At 44.2% G+C, this 18,432-nt stretch overlaps 1 protein-coding gene across 3 annotated transcripts in view; it reads right to left on the reverse strand.

The window, feature by feature from the left end:
* SPECC1 (sperm antigen with calponin homology and coiled-coil domains 1) overlaps positions 1–18,432 on the reverse strand; it is a 76,169-nt gene that overhangs the window by 9,604 nt on the left and 48,133 nt on the right. For 2 of the 3 annotated variants that reach the window (XM_054394173.1, XM_054394172.1), the window contains 5 exons: positions 15,300–15,437; positions 14,993–15,093; positions 14,299–14,380; positions 10,375–10,525; positions 9,246–9,348 (listed from right to left, as the gene is read on the reverse strand). In XM_054394173.1, the coding sequence (XP_054250148.1) occupies positions 9,246–9,348; positions 10,375–10,525; positions 14,299–14,380; positions 14,993–15,093; positions 15,300–15,437 (575 nt within the window). Of the gene's footprint in view, positions 1–9,245; positions 9,349–10,374; positions 10,526–14,298; positions 14,381–14,992; positions 15,094–15,299; positions 15,446–18,432 lie in introns of all 3 variants that reach the window. The other variant, XM_054394174.1, reaches the window with a different exon arrangement.

The raw sequence follows: 18,432 nt of genomic DNA on the forward strand, positions 1-18,432 counted from the left end.
CATTTCTGAGCAACCTGCTGCAGGCAAACCTGTGTTAGCAGGGGATCTGGGCTGGGTGATCTCTGGTTGTCCCCTCCAACCCCTCCCATCCATGATTCTGTGCTTACCTGCTGAAAGCCAACTCCCTGCCTGAGCTACAAATAACACTCCCACCACTTCTCTCACCGACTGGTATAAGTGACACTGTGCTGAATGCCATGGATAAGAAAGATTGGGCTGTGTCCCTTGATTCCCAAGGCTGCAAGAGTGAAGATGCAGCAGCACAGCTCCAAGGACCACACAGATTACTCTGGGGAAAGAAGGAAGGAGGATGGGGGGGAGGGGGGGACGGAGGAACTCACTCCCCTTTGTGTCCAAGGCAGCAGCACAGCTACTTCCTGCCTGGAGCCCTGATGCAGAATTGCTAATGACCTCACTGATTGCTCCCACTGCTATTTCTCATCATCTGCTCTGAGAGTTCAGAGATTAGCCATGTCCTGGAATTCCTGGGCGGAGGGATAGGCTGCAGACTGCAGCAGGCTCACCATAAAGGCTGGGAACAAGGTGGGGAAAGAAAGGATATTCCTGGAACAGGCAGCAGAGCTTAGCTCTCTCCCAGTTAAATTCTCAGCCTGGAGCTGTTCCAGCTGGTGACCAATCAATTCAGTGTTTTCCCTGATTGTCACTGCATCCAGGCAACACAAGGAAAGTGTCTTGGACTTTGGGATGGCCAGAATGTAAATGCTATTTTTAAAATTACCCAGCAGGGTAGAAAGTTACACATGGGAGAGCTGGATGGGAGTTTGTTTTACCCCTCCAATCCAGGGACTTGCATTTGTTGACAGGATAAAGCCTCTTCTTTGAAAAGAGGTAGAGCTTGGCTGGAGTGATCTGGCTACACTGGAGGAGCAGGTTCCTGCATTGGCATCACTGAGAAGGAGGCTCACACAGTGCTCATCAGCTTAATTATTCTCAACATGCCTCAATTTGGCTGTTGCATTTATTTTCCAGACCCAATCCTGGATCCAGCTGGGACATACAGAGAAGCTGCATGTACATATTTGGCTACCAGGGATTTTATTTAGAAAAAGGAAACATTCTGAGGGAAGGGGGGGAAAGGGATATCTTGAAATGCTGAGGCAGTATTTTCATTACTTAAAAACTTTCCAGACTCTCCTTTTATTCAGAGAATCTTTCCAAGTACTACTGAAAATCATCATCATTCAACAACATATGATGATCTAACAGCTAGGGAAATCCCAGAATCACAGAAGAGACCTCAAAGATCACCCTGTCCCACCTTCAGCCCAGCACTGAAGGGTTAACACATGACAAAGGTACCATGCCAGAATGCCAAAGTCATCAAAGATGGTCCCAGGCAGCCTTGGGAGCAAAATTCCTGACCAACTTATTGTGAATTTTTATTTAAACAAAGGTTAATAGCTGTTGAGACAGGAGGGATTAGCCAAGATTCCCTTCACCTTTTGCAGAGAGAGAAGTCTCTCTGAAGTCAGCATTCTCCTCTTTGGCCAAAAGGAGAGAAACAAAGAGAGGCAAATACTCCACCCATGCCCCAGAAAGTCACAGAATATACTAATAGCTTCCTGGGGAAAACCCATTGCACATATATCCTGCTTCTACATGTCAGAATGCTACAAGAGCTCTTCACAAGCATGTACAGAAGGGTACTGCAGGGTAAGCATCTCTGCTCACCAGAGAACAACTTTGTTGCATCAATGGTATTGGCAAGCATGGAGACACAGCCAGCTTTCTCCTGCTTGCTCAGCAAGCTCTGCCCATCAGCCTCCAATCCCAGGTTGGTGTGGCAGGAAGGAAATCTTCCCACTCCTTCCCAGAAGAGAAAGGCTCTGCCATGAATGCTGCTTGGAATGAATGGATGGCTGCCATCTAAATCTAGAGGGGTTGTTGGTCAGGGTTTTTCTTCACCCACATCACACAAACCAGGAGTTGTTTGTTTTGCTGTTGGTCTTCAGCACACAAGATCACAGAACTGTGGGAATGCAGCTTTTCCAGACTGCACATAAAATGTGTGTAACAGCAGATGGGATGCACCTCCCATCCTTGGTGCCTGAAAGACTTCACTTGGGAGGGTGGCCAGAAAACCTGCACATCCACTCCTCAGTGCTACTGCTTACTTAGTTCTCAAGGCTAGTTAAAATTTTCCATAGAAACCTGCCTCATGTTGATTTTTCTTTTCTCTGTTTCTTTAGGACAGAGCACAACTGTGCTGGAATTCTCAGGGCTTCACAACTAGGTTTCAAGTTCAAGGAGGTGTTTGACTAATTGTTTCATGAACCAAGTCCTAGGACTTGTATTCTAGCCAGGTTCAGAGCTTGAGGGGGTTGACCTTGGTCCCATTCAGCTCTTGGATTTTTCTACCATAGCTGCCAGCCTGAGTACCGACCTGAGGTCTGTGGCAGCACTTGGCCACACAGTCTCTGTTCACTCCCTGTGGTCCAGGATGGTGTGTAGCTGAAGAGCATGTGAGGCAAAGTGCCCAGCCCAGGCTTGGATTGAGCCAGCAGTTGCTGAAGTAGCAAGATAGCATCAACTACTCACACCAATGACGTACAAAGAAAGAACAGACTTCTTGTTTCTAAATATAACCCTGGGCTTCCAGAAGAAGGAAGAAACCATCAAACATGAATGTGTTAAGCTACAACTGGCCACGAAGCAGCTTTGGGATCTGCTATAAAGCAGGTCCCCACAGCATTGCAGCTCCAACAATATGCCTGCTTGATCCACCAGTCATCATGAGTAGCTGTTCTAGCAGCAGAGTCTCCACCACCCTAATGAGAATGAATTGGCCTCATGACCACTTGACCCAAGGGAATACTTTATGTCCTCTCCAGCCTATTTGCATTTGTACATCTTTGGGCCCCACTTAATTTGTGCTGGATCTTCTCCAGCCAGCAAAGAAGTCAAAGAAACACAAGGACAAGCAGGGGATAGTATCGTGGAGCAGAGCTTGAGAACAAAGAGGATATGGAGGAAACACTGCCTAGCACAAAAAGAAGAGGAATTTAAATTCCTGGGAGGAAAAAAAAAAACCCAAAACAATAAAAAAGCCAAGCAAGCCACAAAATCATAAACAAAAAGCTAGTATTAGTCTGAGTTTAAACTGAACACAAAAGGGTAAAAAGCTTTTATATTCCAGCCACTGCCAAACCACCAGTCAACCAGTCTCTTGCTATAATCACTTGACAAACAGCAAATACTGCAACAGCCTTTATTCTTCTCCCTGAGCTTTTGCATCTACAAGAAAGCTGGGGAGGGACTTTTTGGGATATCAGGTAGTGACAGGACTAGGGGGAATGGAATAAAGCTGGGAGTGGGGAGATTCAGGTTGGACGTAAGGAGGAAGTTCTTCCCCATGAGAGTGGTGAGAGCCTGGAATGGGTTGCCCAGGGAGGTGGTTGAGGTCCCATCCCTGGAGGTGTTTAAGGCCAGGCTGGATGAGGCTCTGGCCAGCCTGATCCAGTGTGAGGTGTCCCTGGCCATGGCAGGGGGGTTGGAACTGGATGATCCTTGTGGTCCCTTCCAACCCTGACTGATTCTATGATTCCATGATCTTTGCTACATGAAGAATGCAGTACCCTGCAGAAACAACTTCTACACAGTCTGAGCTAGCAGCTTCATGCTTCTAGTAGTAAAAGCAGTTGGAATGACAGTTAATGACTCCTAGGTTACGTTCAGAAGTAATTTGCTTCCAATTTCTGTCTCTCCAGGCTGGAGCAGCCTTAATAGCAGGAATACTTCAGGGAATGGTTTGTTCCTTCTTTTTGAATAGCTGAGGAAGGATACTTTTATTAGCATTTACAGCTGAAAGGTTGGAGCACTTACACTCCTCTCCATGCCAGCCTGTATTTCTGGAAACAATGCAGGCTGCAGTGTCCATTAGGATGTTTCATCAGAGCCCTACAACCAGCTGTGTATGAAGAAAAGGAAGCTTCAAAAGAACAATTCACAGCTTTGAGGCAAACATTCAGAATGGGCAGGCATATTTGTGTTTTGCTAGTTTAGGCTAAACAACACAAAGCCAGAGAGCATCACCCTAAAAATAGTTCCTACATTGCTCCTCAGCCTGCTTTCCAAAACTGCAGAGTGCTCCTGGGACCTACTGCAAAGTCAAATACCTGTGAATAGGGCATAGAGACAAAGAAATCATTTGCTTCTAGCTTTGCTTGTAGTATTTTACGCAGGATAATTCAAAGGAATTGTTTCCTCCAGCAGCTACTTATACAAGATGAAAGCTACATTGGGATTGCTCTGGTTAGTAGCTTCTCCATGGTGTTGAGATTGCTTCAGATGATATGAAACCAGCTGTGAGGCTGGTCCCACAAGCACCAGTACAACCAATGCTAACTTATTGGTGTCAGTGCTAGCAGGGAGCACTGCCTCTTCTCCTGAGGATGCCCACTGCCCTCACCCACGAGCTGGTGTCCTGATGATGCCCACTGCCCTCACCCACAAGCTGGTCCCTGATGATGCCCACTGCCTTCACCCACGAGCTGGTGTCCTGATGATGCCCACTGCCCTCACCCACAAGCTGGTGTCCTGATGATGCCCACTGCCCTCACCCACAAGCTGGTCCCTGATGATGCCCACTGCCCTCACCCACAAGTGGTCCCTGATGATGCCCACTGCCCTCACCCACGAGCTGGTGCCCTGACACTGTCACAGTCAGGGAGCTGCTATAATGCAGGGGTTTGGATGCATAGGTCAGGAATACATGAAATACAAAAAAAAAAAACCCTTCAGAGGCAGAGCTGCTGTTTCTCTTTGCCAGTTCTAGAACATTCCCCATTCCTCTACTTCAACAACCACACAGACAGCTTTGATATAAGAGGTGCTGGCTCTTCAACAAGTGGGGCAAATGGGTCCTGATAGACCAAATACAACTAATAAAAAGAACAACTGTGACTGTGCACTGGAGAGACCAGTCAGTCTCAGATGCTCTTTTCCTCTGTGCCAGAGGATGGATGGGGAGTGGTTGGAAAATAAACATGAGAGTAGCTCTTTTAAGCAAACCATATTCATTAACAGGGTAACAATTCCCTTCCTTCTCTGGAGAGGGTATGTGTGGCAGAAACAATAATCCTCAGCTCTAATGATCATGGGTTAAGTGCCTCTTGATGTTCTGTGTTTTCACAACACATCTGTGGACAGCAATTGGTTCAATCTAGAGAGGTTTGGCCCCTTGACAAATGGTCTCTGCAGAGAGCAAACAGAACCAGGGCACTTTAACACCACAGTCACTAATGATAGGATTATGGAAGGTGATAATGCAACAAGAAGGGCTCTCAGCATCTTCCAGGAGTTAAGGACTCATAGGAAGAGAGACTGCTAGAAATGAGGCACCCAATTGCTGCTTCACACTCTTGCTATGATGTGGAATCTTTTTAAATAGATGAGGAAAAAAAAAACCAACCCCAACCCACAAGACAACAAAAGGAAAAAGCTATTTTAACATAAATAACTTACTCCCAGTAGGCTTTGTGGTTTGAAGGACTTGTGGTGATTGAGTTCCAGAGCCACAAAAGCAGTTCTCAAGTCTCATCACCCTACATTATACACCATGATGTCAACAAATCCAGAGAGGCAGAATGCAGAGTCTGTGGATGACTGGCACAAGGGCTCATGTGTCAGTGCACAGCCCTCACAGGGCACCAGACATTAGATTAAGGTTGCTAGGTTGCTGTTTTAAAGCTGAAGATTTTCCTCAGGGAAGCTTTGCACAGTGTCACTGAGCCCAAAGCCATGTTGCACTGCAATTCCTTTTACTACCAAGGTTTTTTTTAGCACCTTCCCTGCATAGTTACTGAAAAAAAGAGATGGCCAAAAAGCCACATCACATACATCTAGGCACTGAAATATGACAGCTGAAGTCATGTGATTGATCATGCCACAGCTTACCCAATGCCACTTTCAGATTCTTTTCTCCTAGTCATTAATGGAAGTTCCACTTTGTTTTCTTTCTGTTGGTTCTGTTTCCACCTTCTAAATCATTTCTCTTCAAGTGTTCCTCTCTTTTTGGTATCAAATCACTGTTTAAACAGGGATCTCAGGAATGACAGAGCAGCATAGAGAAACATCCAGGCTTTTATGTTGCCCCTCAGTTACTGTAAACTTATGTAATTTCTTTTTATAAAAACAAACAAACAAACAAAACCCTCTCCAAGGCCACTACTAATTTGTGTTGCACTTCTCCCAGCTCCCCCCAGTGTCCCTTCTCTTGTTTTATGGAATTGCCTCCTGGGGAACACGCTGGAGTTCAAAGCCAGGAATGTTCCCACTGTAGTCAACACAAAGGACATATGCTAGGAGCAGGATGCAAATTTCTATCTATAGCATAAGCCTTGGATGGATTAAAAGCATTTAAAAAGTGGAGCCTTGTCTGTTGGTCCCTGTTTTATCCCCAGATACTTTCTGAGGTCACTAATCCAGCTTTCCTCAGGAAATCTAGGACACAGATAGTAGTTGCCACTGGGAGTATCAGTTATGCCAATCCATTTTGCTCACACTGTTTAATGAAACCTGGTAGCTTCCTCCTTTAAAACAGGCAGGAATCTCCCTCTTCCTCACCACCTCTCAACAGGAACTGTCACTAGACCTCAAAGGCAGCAGCACATTTTTGCCACTGCAGAAAAGAAGTTAGGTAGCCAAGGAGCAAGTCTCTTATTCTTCCCCCCTTCCACTGTGTGATGGAGCTGAAAACAGTTCTCATCCAAAGTTATCTGCAGTTCTGGGCTTCATGTTGAGAAAGAGCATGAGAGATCATTCTGGGATTTGCAGAGATGATGCCTCCCAGGCAGAGGTATTCTCAATGGAAAAGAAGCCATGCATGTCATCAGGGCTCTGCTCAGCAGAGCTCATTACCTCATTCCCACCACTGCAGAGGCTAAGGCAGGAAGGAGGGTGATGTTCTTTACTCCAATTCCAGCTCTTTGTACTCAAGAATGACAAAAACTCCCTGTGGAGTTTAATATCAGCCTTATCATAAGGGTGCAAGGGTCTGGGAAAAGCTGGTTCAAGAAATGAGTGAATGCACTGCCAAGAGCGCAATGGGAATGGGAATCTGAGCAAGAATGTCCAAGGAGATAATGCCTCTAAATGAAGCAGTGAGTGTGGAGAGGCAAGGCTGTCACCAGAAGTCAATACTGTCTTTGTCCTGTGGCTCTTCTGCCCCGAGATCTCACTCTCCCTCACCACACCAGCCTGAGGCTGCCCTGAATCATGCTGTGTTTGTCAGTGCTGTACCTGCTCATTGGCAAACACTGCTGAAAGCTCATTCCGCTGCTTGAGGACAGCCAGGAACAGAACAAGAGCCTCGTCAGAGCAAGAACCAAAACCACAAAGCCTGTTCTGAAACAACATCTGGACAATCACCTAGCAACAACACTCCAGCAGCCACGCACAAAGCAAAGACTTCCACTGTCCTCTGAAGCCTGGACAGACTTTCCTCCAGAGACTGACACTAAAAGGGAAAACAAATAGACCCAGATTGCCTTGCATACCTCCTGGGTGGCCTGCTATCTGATACACAGAGTTAGCTCCACTGCTTGGGTTCAGCTCAGGAAAAGAAAACTCCTTCTCTATTCTATCATGGATGGAATATTTATCCCTCTTGGTGCCAGTCTGGTACCTTCAGAATCAGGCCAGGCCTCTGGATCTGCAAAGCCACATAATAATTTCTGAAAGCAGTTCATTTAGTCCAACTTCAGTGTAATCAGAGAAAGAAAACTACAGGCTGGCTGTAAGAGAGCCCTTCTGAGAGGGCACTCAGAACGTTTCAAGAAGTGGAAGCAGCTCACCATATGTGCCACGTGAAACCAGAAAGGGCACCACTGTCAGGAGAAAGGGTTGCTCTAGGGATGGCTTTTGCTGGCTTAACAGAAGTTACACTTGGAGCAGTCATATTCCATGAATCGTTTTCTGAGGACTGGATGGGAATGTTCCCCTCCACTTCAAATCCAAGGCCAGGAGAATTTTAGTAGATGAGATAGAGAATGCACACAGCACAGAGCAGATGACTTCAGGGGACAACACTGTAGCCATTTAGGCAGCATCACAGAACTGGAGGCTAAATGCAAACCCTGGCTTTACTCTTTCTAAAGTCTGTCTACATTCAAGAGCCTTCTCTGATACCTTTCCCTCTCTGAAATTGGTGCAGGCAGGGCTAAGAAAGGACTTTTATAGCTCACTTCACTTAAAGGGAAAGCTACTGTCTCTGTTCTTCCAAACTCCTGCATCTGCAGCTAATGCTTCATAAAGAGCTGGTTGTGAAGAGAAAAACCCCACAAAACCTTCTTATTTACTTTCAAAGATGGACTCTGCTTTTATTGAAGACTTGCTCCAGGGTGCCTATCATGCAGTGATAATTGCTTTTGTCTTCTGCTCAAGTAACAAACAATATTATTCTTCAGAAAGAAAAATCTCAATGTTATCTCAAACCAAGACTCTCCTGCACACCCAGCATATATCTCTATGTCTATAACCAAGCTGCAGAAGGCAATTACAAGCAGAACCAAAGGCCTGACAACTGCATACAAACACCAGCCAGACCTTGATGAGCACAGGAATGGCCATACAAGAACTGGACAAATCACTGTGTCTGTTTAACAGTGGAAAAAAAAAAAAAATCACTGCAAAGAAATGAGACATTTCTCAAGCAGTCAAAACCTGCTTTGTAAAATCCTATTAAACTGCAGCAGGTTAGAAAGAGAGGGGGCCCCAAGCTGCAGCCTTCATTTGGTTGAAGCCAAAGAAATATTCCTTTGATTTTATAGAAATGACCAGTGAAAATATTCTCACAGTAGCATATCCCCCACAGAAGCCTACAGGAAAAAAAAAAATATTAAAATGTCATTTCAAAAACTGATGCCAAATTGAAGCTGCTGCACACATCCACTCTGTGACAACTGATGCAGTAAATGTTTGGGGCTCTGTCCACAAATTATTTACAGCAATGTAATACTGGGGACTGCAGTGTCAAAGCAAACTGATGCAGTAAATATTCTGTGCTTGGTACACAAATTACTTATAATGATTTAATAGTGGGGACTGCAGTGTCAAAGAAATCTGAAGGGAGAAGCTGGGAAACAGCCAGGAGAAGCAAGCACATAAAAATCAGCAGCCTGAAACACACATCTTTATTTGAAGTGATGTTGCTTACTGCACACCTGTAGGAAGGTGATGAATTCATAACCCTCCAGAGAAAAGTGAAAAATAAACCATTCCCTTACCTGGTAACCTTCAGTCTTCTTTTGGCACCATTTCAACAGAGCATTCCTCTTCGAACCACCATACTCCCGAGCCAGGGCTGCCAGTGGATCCTTTCTCTCCACACTAATCCAGAGAAGCAGAAGAGAGAACTTAAATCTGCTTGAATTCTCTTCTCTTTTTTACCAGTGTGTAAATGACATCTCTGTGACAAAGCAGGATGGCAGCACAGAACCTCAGTGTAAGCCAAACTATCACAGCTACCAGAGCTTGTATTCTGTGTTTGCTACTAAAACCAGGATTTGGAGTGCAGAACTGACTAGAGAATCTGTAACAGCAAATCCACATCCAGATGAGCTGCTGCAGAACAAGTTCTTGAATAAAATGAAAAATCCGAAAGCTGGACTGGAGCCTCAAGGACAATTCATAGAATGGCTTAGGTGGGAAGGGACCTTAGACATCATCTACTCCAACTCCCCACCATGGGCAGGGTCACCTCTCAACTAGACTCAGCTGCTCAAGGCCTCATCCAACCTGGCCTTGAACATCCCCAGGGAGGAGGCATCCACAGCCTCCCTGGGCAGCCTATTCCAGAGTCTCACCACCCTTGTACTGAAGAACTTCCTAAGATCCAGTCTAAATCTACTCTCCCTCAGCTTCAAACCATTCCCCCTGTCCTACTGCTAGACACCCTTATGAAAATTCCTGTACCTTCTTTGTCACCAGCCTACAGCTTCTGCTGTTGGAAATAATGGTGGAGATGAGGAAAATTAATGCTTTTTCTCAAGACGGAAGAAAATTCTGTGCCCAGCTTTCTCTTAGACCTCAAAGCTCTTAGTCTGTAACACACCATAACACACAAAGCTACAATAAGCTAATGAGGGTTGACCACTCAAGCACATGATGGAATTCTTGTCTCAAATTTAGTGGCTCCTGAAAGCTTTCTAGCCTCCTTTTGTCATGATTGCTCATCTTGCAGATAACTGTGGTTACTACCAACTGAATTTTGCTATCTGACACAGCCTAGTAATTCTGAACTGGACAGACCAGCAGTGTGACACAGGTCTACCAGCTCAGAACCCCCATGCTGGTGCCAGGAAATGCTGACAATCTTTCCAGGGCATTGCTTTTCAGAGGAAACTGAGTTGGTACCTGAGTTTGCTTTGGGGTTTCAAGCTGCTGGGGGTAGAGGTAAGCATTCTGCTGCTGAAGGCCATGGGGGGTTTGCTGAGGGATTCCAGGGAGGGGCTTTTACGGAGGTAATGGTCTGGTTTCAGCTCTTCATTCCTCCCCTTCAGAAGGTCTGTGGAAAATGAAAAGGGGATTTAAAAAAAAAGGAAAGACAAAAGAAGCTGTCAGCTTGCAGTCTGAGGAACTTGATTAATCACTGTCCTGCCACCCAGCACAGAATATGTAGTCTGTTGTTTTGATTCCAAACAAATGTACTCATTTGTTCATTAAACACACATGGGGCTAGGAAACCTTGAGCAGATTAGAGGTGATCATAACAAGGAATGGCTTTGATGATTTCAACAGTACAGCCTGCCTGGTTTCCTGTGATTGATACTCCTGCTAGGGGGTAGGGGCCTCAGGTGAATGAGGGGAAATACCAAAACCTACAGTCTTAAAGGTTCAAAAGCTGGTTGCCAGATATCCTCACCAGATGACTGAGCAGCCCTAGCACAATAATTTCTTTGCTGCCATTAGCAGGCTTGTAACTCGAAAGCTCTTGGTCTCCTGGGCACAACCTAGCTCAAGGCAGCAGTCAAAGGCACTTATTAGCACATGATGCTTGGCATCCTTTCTGGCAGAACTTTGGGAAGTCTCAACATATTCATAGCAGAATTTAATTTTACTTGCATATATTCTGTGGTTTATGTTCATCTTTATTTACATCATGTATGTAATGCTAGATGCTTACCTTTGTGTGCACAGAGATGTGTAAACAAATCCCAATCAACAAAATGAGTAGTCATAAAATCCAACATTCATAGGTTTTGGAAGAAAAGACAAAGAGATCATACAAATCAAATTATCTCCCCAGGCCTATCAACCATGAGCTGAAGCCAGGTATGACACAGACAATGCTGGCTGCTTTGTTTCTGCAGACAAGCTATCAATAAGGCAGGGGCTGTGGCCAGCACATTATGAGCTCTTATCAGAAATTCACTGAATGTGGATTTCTCCTCCTTTTCATTTGCCTCCCAGTGTTAATTATCAGCTAATGCCATATCAACTAGAGAATGTCAGTTCCTCCTTATCCCACCTTCAGCAAAGGTTAGTACCCCTGAATCAATCCTAACTTTCTTTTCAACAGTACCTGGTGGTGGGAGGTGTATCAGCAGCTGCCAAATAAAAGCCTCCTTCCAGCAGGAGTGGAGCTGCCCTTGTTTTGCCTCCTGAACTTTGCAAGCTGAAAGCAGCATTTGGACCTGCCAAGAGGTGCAGGCATTCCTGCACCTTCTTTCCACAGCATAAAGGGCTGCTACGTTCCTATCTATTAAGAAGTCCAGACAGAGAAGCACAGAATCCAGTCCCAGGAGACTGTCTATTTTGCAGCAACTTGGCTGTTGGCAGAGCTTTGCTGCACTGGACTGCATACACCTTGCTCAGTCAGGGTCACCCCTCCTTCCATTCACCTGCTCCTGCTCTGTGTGCAGCATGAAGCCATAACAAAAAAGGAACAGCACAGGGTTTAGAAGTCTTTTTGTGGGTGTTCCTCTATATATTCCAAATGTGTATGACTTCTAGCTCCTCATTATGCTGGATTTATGGGGAATTGCTATACCAACCAGACAGGCAACCACTGAATGATTCTTGGGGCTGTTTTCTGCTTAGAGAAACAAAATTACTGCAAAAGGCACATCAGTAAGCAAAGTCTGACCATTCTAGAGAGGAAAGTAGGTTTTTCACTAGTTTATAATCATAGGCAAATAAACTTAAAAAAAAAAAAAAAGAAGCTGTTAAATTATCATTAACATAACTGGACTGGCTAAAGGCATGGTCTAATTAGGAAATGCTGTGCTCATCATTCAGGATGTGCTCAGGCATGGTACAGTAAAAGGAAGGAGAGAAGGAAAGCTTCCTGATAGCTCTAAAGGCTATTGGAAGCATCTAGCTAGAAAGAAAAGATGGAGATGATGAGGGCACATTAGGAGTCATTTGGAAGGAGAAACAGGGTACTAACTGTATGAAAAACATGCAAGGTGATTAAGGCAAATCACATCCTGCTGGCACTGTTTGCACTCTGCACAGAAACCTGGTGGTTACCAGCTTGAATTATGCTTGCAGTGGTGCAAGGTGAGAGCATCCAGTTTCGGCACTCTGAGTCTCCCTTGCTTCAGTAATACACTTCCTTTGATTGTTTCTGGCTGCTAGGAATGCCAGGTCAGACCCAGTAAACCCCTGCTTCTAAATGAAAAGATTGTAGCCAAAGCTCAGCTCTCTCTGAGAAGTAATCCATACTCCTCTCCAACGACATAACACTTGGGTCACACTAAGGACATTACAGAACCCTGCTGTGATACTGGTCAGATGGAATCAGCCAGAAGATTATTATTGTGGAGACTACTTCACTCTGAATTTCCTTGGGGATATTTTTTAATTCAATGCTGTTTGCATAGGGCTTGGACCAACTGTCTTCCAGGATTATTTAGATTGGAAGCAGAGCTGTTACAACTTTCTAGTGAGTAAGCCTTTGCTATGGATTATTGGAACTAAATTAAATCCAGGTACAAAGAGAAGCTGTAAATAGAGGAACTTGTCAGATAAGCAACCATATATTTTATTAGCCATTGCATGGCAAAAAATATGTCTGTTTATTTCAACAGATTTTCACAGCACAATTGCCTATGGGTAATAACAGTAATTATCCATGGCCTGATACTTAGCACTGAAGACTGGCATTATATTATACAGTTGACTCATTACTTCACTCCACAGTCAACTGGTAGAGATTAAAAAAAGATTATGGTCTGCTTGGAATCCATGGCAAGCCATTTTCTGGAAACAAACTCATACAAATAAGTCAACTCTGTCTGTTTCACTGATGATTTCTGCTTGCTTAGCATTTACTCCTGCAGGAGAAAGCAGTAGCACTGACAAGATGTTATTTGCTTATTGCTGCCATCTACCCTATAACCACTTTTGCTGTTCAGATACAGAACTCTTCAGCTTTGAAGGGTGGAAGGGGAGGCTTAGCAGCTTAGCTGAATCATAGAATCAACCAGGTTGGAAGAGACCTCCAAGATCATCCAGTCCAACCGATCACCCAGCCCGAGAGTCTACAAATGAAGATAGGTTCTAATTTCTTTCCTGTACTAGCAAACTACTGAAGAAAATCCAGCCTACCAGTGAAGAAATTGAGTTTTGGGTTTGTCCCTCACTGCAGTTTCACTACAGGAGTGTAGCATTTCATCTGTCCTCAAAAACTCAATCATCTGTTGTTACTAGCTTTGATTCCAACACAACTACTACATTCAGGACTAGATAATCAAAACCAAGGGCCCTAGAGAAAATGGGAAACAAACTCTGGTGGAAAAGAATATTAAATGAGGAGGGAACAAAAGCAAAGTGTGAAATAAAAACAAACTCATCTCTTGAGAAGTCTCAAAACAAACTATTTTGAGCCCAAATGTGAGTGCTCCTCAAACAGTCACACTGGCGTCTGAAGCGTTTGATGTATTTCAAATGAAGTTCAATTCAAAAACAAATAAACCTTCAGAAGACAGTGCTCTGGCCTCACTCCAGATGTATACATGTTGAACCAAATCCAATCCTCTCCAGTCCCACAGCATGGATTAGAGAGGTGCCGTGGGTACTTTGGAATAAAGAAGGCAAGTTTGTGTTGGCAAACCACAATAAATCAGCTCTCTTTCAGTTTTCTAAGGCTACAAGCAAAATGGGAATGGAAACACAACACAATTAATAAGCTCTCTAAAACAAAAGACTCTGAAGACACTTCTTTGTGTTTCCTTTGACCATATGAGAAGAAGAAGGACCCAGGAAGAGGACACCAGTTCATGACAAGCTTTGCTAATCAAAACAGGCAACACTTATGGATTTCCTGCAACTTACCTGCAAGAGGAAGATCTGAAAGATCTGTGTGCCTGGCAACCCCCTTGCTGGCTGGCTTGCTATTGTTATATACAGAATGTCTCTGTCAAACAAATGTACAAAATGCAATTAAAAGATACTTCTCATCACACTTAAATGGGCATGAAGAAAGAAGAGATGCTTCAAGATCACAAAGCAGGTGGAGGGATACAGAAACCTTTCAACAAAGTGTCAGCTGTACCTGGGCAAAGGGTTGTGAAAAACCAAAAGAAGAAAGGATCAATACTTTTAGCTGGCATTAAGTTTGTTCCTGAACTACTTCACAGTTCTATCTGCATCATTTTTGCTCACATCAAACATAATTTAGGTGTCACAAACCCAAACATGCTTCTATGACTTAGCTTAGTCTGATGTTTCTCGTTCCTCACTTCCAATAATCAAAACCTACTTTCTGGTCAGCAGTGACTAACGTTCAGAACTGTATTCCAAAGAGTCCACATCCGTCCACTGAGACCTTAAGCTGAAGTCAAAGACAAACTCACTTTGATCCTTTTTTTAGTACTACAGCATTTGATGTTTCACAGCAAATAAACAGATGAGTTTCCCCTTCCTCTTGTCAGCACATGCACCTTGGCCTGCTGAAGCTATGTCATGCTCTACTGAACACTGCATCTACTCATTTCAAAACCACAAGGATGGAAAGAGCAACTTGTACCTGCATAGGGGAAACAGCAGCTGCTGGGGCTGTCCTCACTGGAATTCCACTTAGAGGGCTCCTGGGGACCTTGTGAACTGTGATATTTTGTCCAGTGCTACCTACAAGGCAAAAGCATGGAAACCTTTGCAATTCAAACCCTCTTGTCAGAGCAGGGAACCACTGGTGGAGTGACATTGCAGAGAGAATATTTATGTACCAAGCATCAAAGAAAAACATCCATTAAGGAGCAAGAAGCAGCACAAAATGGCAAAAATTATCTGCTCACTACTAGAAAACTTTTCAGTACAGAAGAGTGTTCAAATACCTGAGCATCCCAAGTCAAAGGACTTGATCAGGGACTTGACAGTGGCAGCAGATTCTGAGGGGGTGGGAGATGCTCTGCTAATGCAGACTCCTTGCCAGCGGTTGGTTGTATCAGCCTCTAGAGAGTCTACCTCTTCAGCTGTCAGCCTGCAAAGCAGAAACCAGATCAAAGTCAGGAGCAACGGGAAATGCAAGCAGAGATTAAAGATCCTTCTATGTAGTAAGGCAAATCCAACGATGCACATCTGTTACTGCAGTGCCCCCAACATGGACCACTCCTTAGAACGTTCATGTCCTCCTCTCTGAGAGCCTGGCAAGCATCAAATCATTGAGTCTTACAAACTTTCCTGAGTTGTTAACCATATCATCCTCACACAGGATGGGGGATTATGGCAGGGGAAAAAAAAAAAAAAAGGCAGTTTGATGAGATTTGTGAGTAATGATCAATAATTACCTGAATACAGGCTTTCAATACAGCACAGGGGCCCTGGGGCTAGTGTGGTCCTCTGTGTATAATGAGCAGAGTAACCAAGGAGAAGGATTTTATCTTACCTTCTATGTCTTTAACTGACATGGCCACTGCTGGAGCAATTGTTACCAGTTAAAATCTCATAACTGAAAAACAGCTGGACAGGGTTCAGGTAATAGCCATAAAAAATGAACCAGAAAATATCCTCCATAATGAAAAAAACTTTGGCAACTCAACTCTTCCAGCCCATCCTACAGCAATCTCACCACCAGCCTGGTGGTGGGATTGTGAGCTCTAGGTGAGCAATTGGGACTTAAAGACCTCAAAGGTCTCTTCCAACCTCAACAGTTCTATGGTTCCATCCACAAGGACAGCTGCTGAACAGGAGAATCCTCAATCACAATCCATAAGCAACTATATGGGCAATAAAACTGTTAAATGCCTCACCCTAGCAGATACAAGAACACCAAAATCCAACACTTAGAATGAAGATAGAGGAATTCAAACTAGAAGCAAGGCTTGGATTTTAACAGCAAAGATCATTAACTTACTCCATTGAAAAGAAATGTTGAAGCCAAGATTAGGTGCTGGACTTGGAGGAGTTAGTGAAGCCCACAGCTCTGTCAGACAGCAAAGGGAATCACACAGTGCAGCTGTTCCTTCCAGTCATGCATCTCACAGAGCTGGCTGCCACTGCTTAGCAATGACATGGTACTTACCTGGGAGGTCTCAGGTAGATTTCAAGTTTAACTATCTAGCAAAGCCCAGTCATGTTAAAAGAGAGCATTTGCACACTATTTTCTTGCTCTCCTAGCTGCTTAAGATGTGTGGGGATCAACAGGTTCTGGCTAGCACCTGTTTCCTTACTTACAAGTATGGTAGCCCCCAAGAGCTACAGGAACAAAAGCCCAGAACTTGTTTCAAAAGAGGGCTGGAGAACTCCATCCAGAAAGTGCCTGTAGGGTTGAACAACTTCTGCTGAGCTAAAAAGAGAAGTCAGAACCTTTTTCTTTCCCTTTTAGCATCACAGTCTACGAAATGCAAGCAGCTAAAGGGTGTCAACAAATACGGGAATAAGAATGACTCAGGTTTCTATTTCTGGCAGAGCTTAAGGAGGTGCTGTCTTTAAGCAGATATTGACTATTCCTTTGCTAATTCATTCAAGCTCCTTGTGTGCCAGGGGAGCCTGCAGAGGCAGATGGTTAGAGAAAAGGCCATTTCAGTTCCATTCTCCATTTAATCCAATCAAGAGGAAAGGCAGACTGGGTAAGATTCACTGAGCTCAGAGGAGGCCAGTGCTCTGCCCAGTAAATTTAAGTTTTATCTTTTTCTTCTGTGGCTTTACAAAGCATAAATGACAAAACACAAAAGCTAAAGGAGTCCTGCTTCTAGTAAAGCATGGAGGAAGATCAGGATCAAGGTGGCCTGATCTATTTGGAGGTGTCCCTGCTCACTGCAGGAGGATTAGACAAGATGACCTTTGAGGGGTCCCTTCCAGCCCAGTTGAATCTGTGATAGATTTCTGCCACCTAATGCAATCCATTAGGCTTTCAAGAATTTAGCAGGTGACTGCACAAGAGTTCTGCCCAGTTATATAGGTAACAAGGGTATCTACAAGGTTTGTAGAGCATTATCAGAATAAGAAAGGAATAGTACATGCCTATAGGTTAACTGGTAAAGTCTGAGAACAAAAGAAGCCAGAGGTATGCTCCTGGCAGCCATCCCTTCACTGGTTAGGATTTAACTCTGAGAACAGCTCAAACCTCACAGCCTAGTCTAGCCTTTGATTGCACAGGGATGCAAACATTCAAATCAATTTAGAGTAACTAGACCAGGCCCTATGGCCATGCCACAGAAAAGTCCAGTGAAAAATCAGCTGCCATTACTCTGTCACTGTGCAGGGTAATTAAGGAAGATTCAAGTGCTGGAGCTACTACCGGTTCCAATTTTGTTAGGATGCTTCCTGTATTTGCAATAGGCTTCTAATGCACTCCGAAACAATCTCCTAGATTAAACACAATCACATTAGCAAATTGAGGCCTCTCATGCTGCAAACCATAGGACGAGAGGTAGGAAGAGCAGTGGTGAGATGTATCTGCTTCAGCTAAAACCACACATGGCAGCCAACAAGCAATGGAGAGTTATGAAACCTGGAGAGTGCTTTCCAGTTCTAAAGAGGAAAAACCTGTGTGAAGAGGAGATGCAGGTATGTGAACACAAAGGGGGTTCTTAGTAGAGAAGCAGAACAATAAGAGCTTAACTTGCAGGAGCAAGCTGATTCAGGAGGCTGGTAAGGGAGAACACAGCCAAAGCTCCAAACCAAAAATGATTCCTTGTGCACAGAATTTATTCAGCCCAGTGTATTTTAGGCCATGCAGGAAGGCTAAAAGCAAGCCTTGCTACAAAAAGGATGGCTTTGAACAAAATGCCTTCTACTGCTGTGTGCTTTCCTTGAAACAAGAGTGAATGGTTTACACATCAATGCTGCGAGTGCAGCTGGCTTAAGTGGAGCAGCTCCAGGAGGAAACAGACACACTTCAGCCACAAAGGAATTAAAAAGTCCAGCCCTTTTCACAAAAATCACAGTCTAGTTTCATTCATTCATTCACTGGTGAGACAAATAGATGCAGTGAGCTCTTCTCTAATGGCAAGAGTTAGCCTACTT

The sequence above is a fragment of the Indicator indicator genome, chromosome 30 (genome assembly GCF_027791375.1).
Source record: "Indicator indicator isolate 239-I01 chromosome 30, UM_Iind_1.1, whole genome shotgun sequence".
NCBI classification, from domain to species: Eukaryota; Metazoa; Chordata; class Aves; order Piciformes; family Indicatoridae; genus Indicator; species Indicator indicator.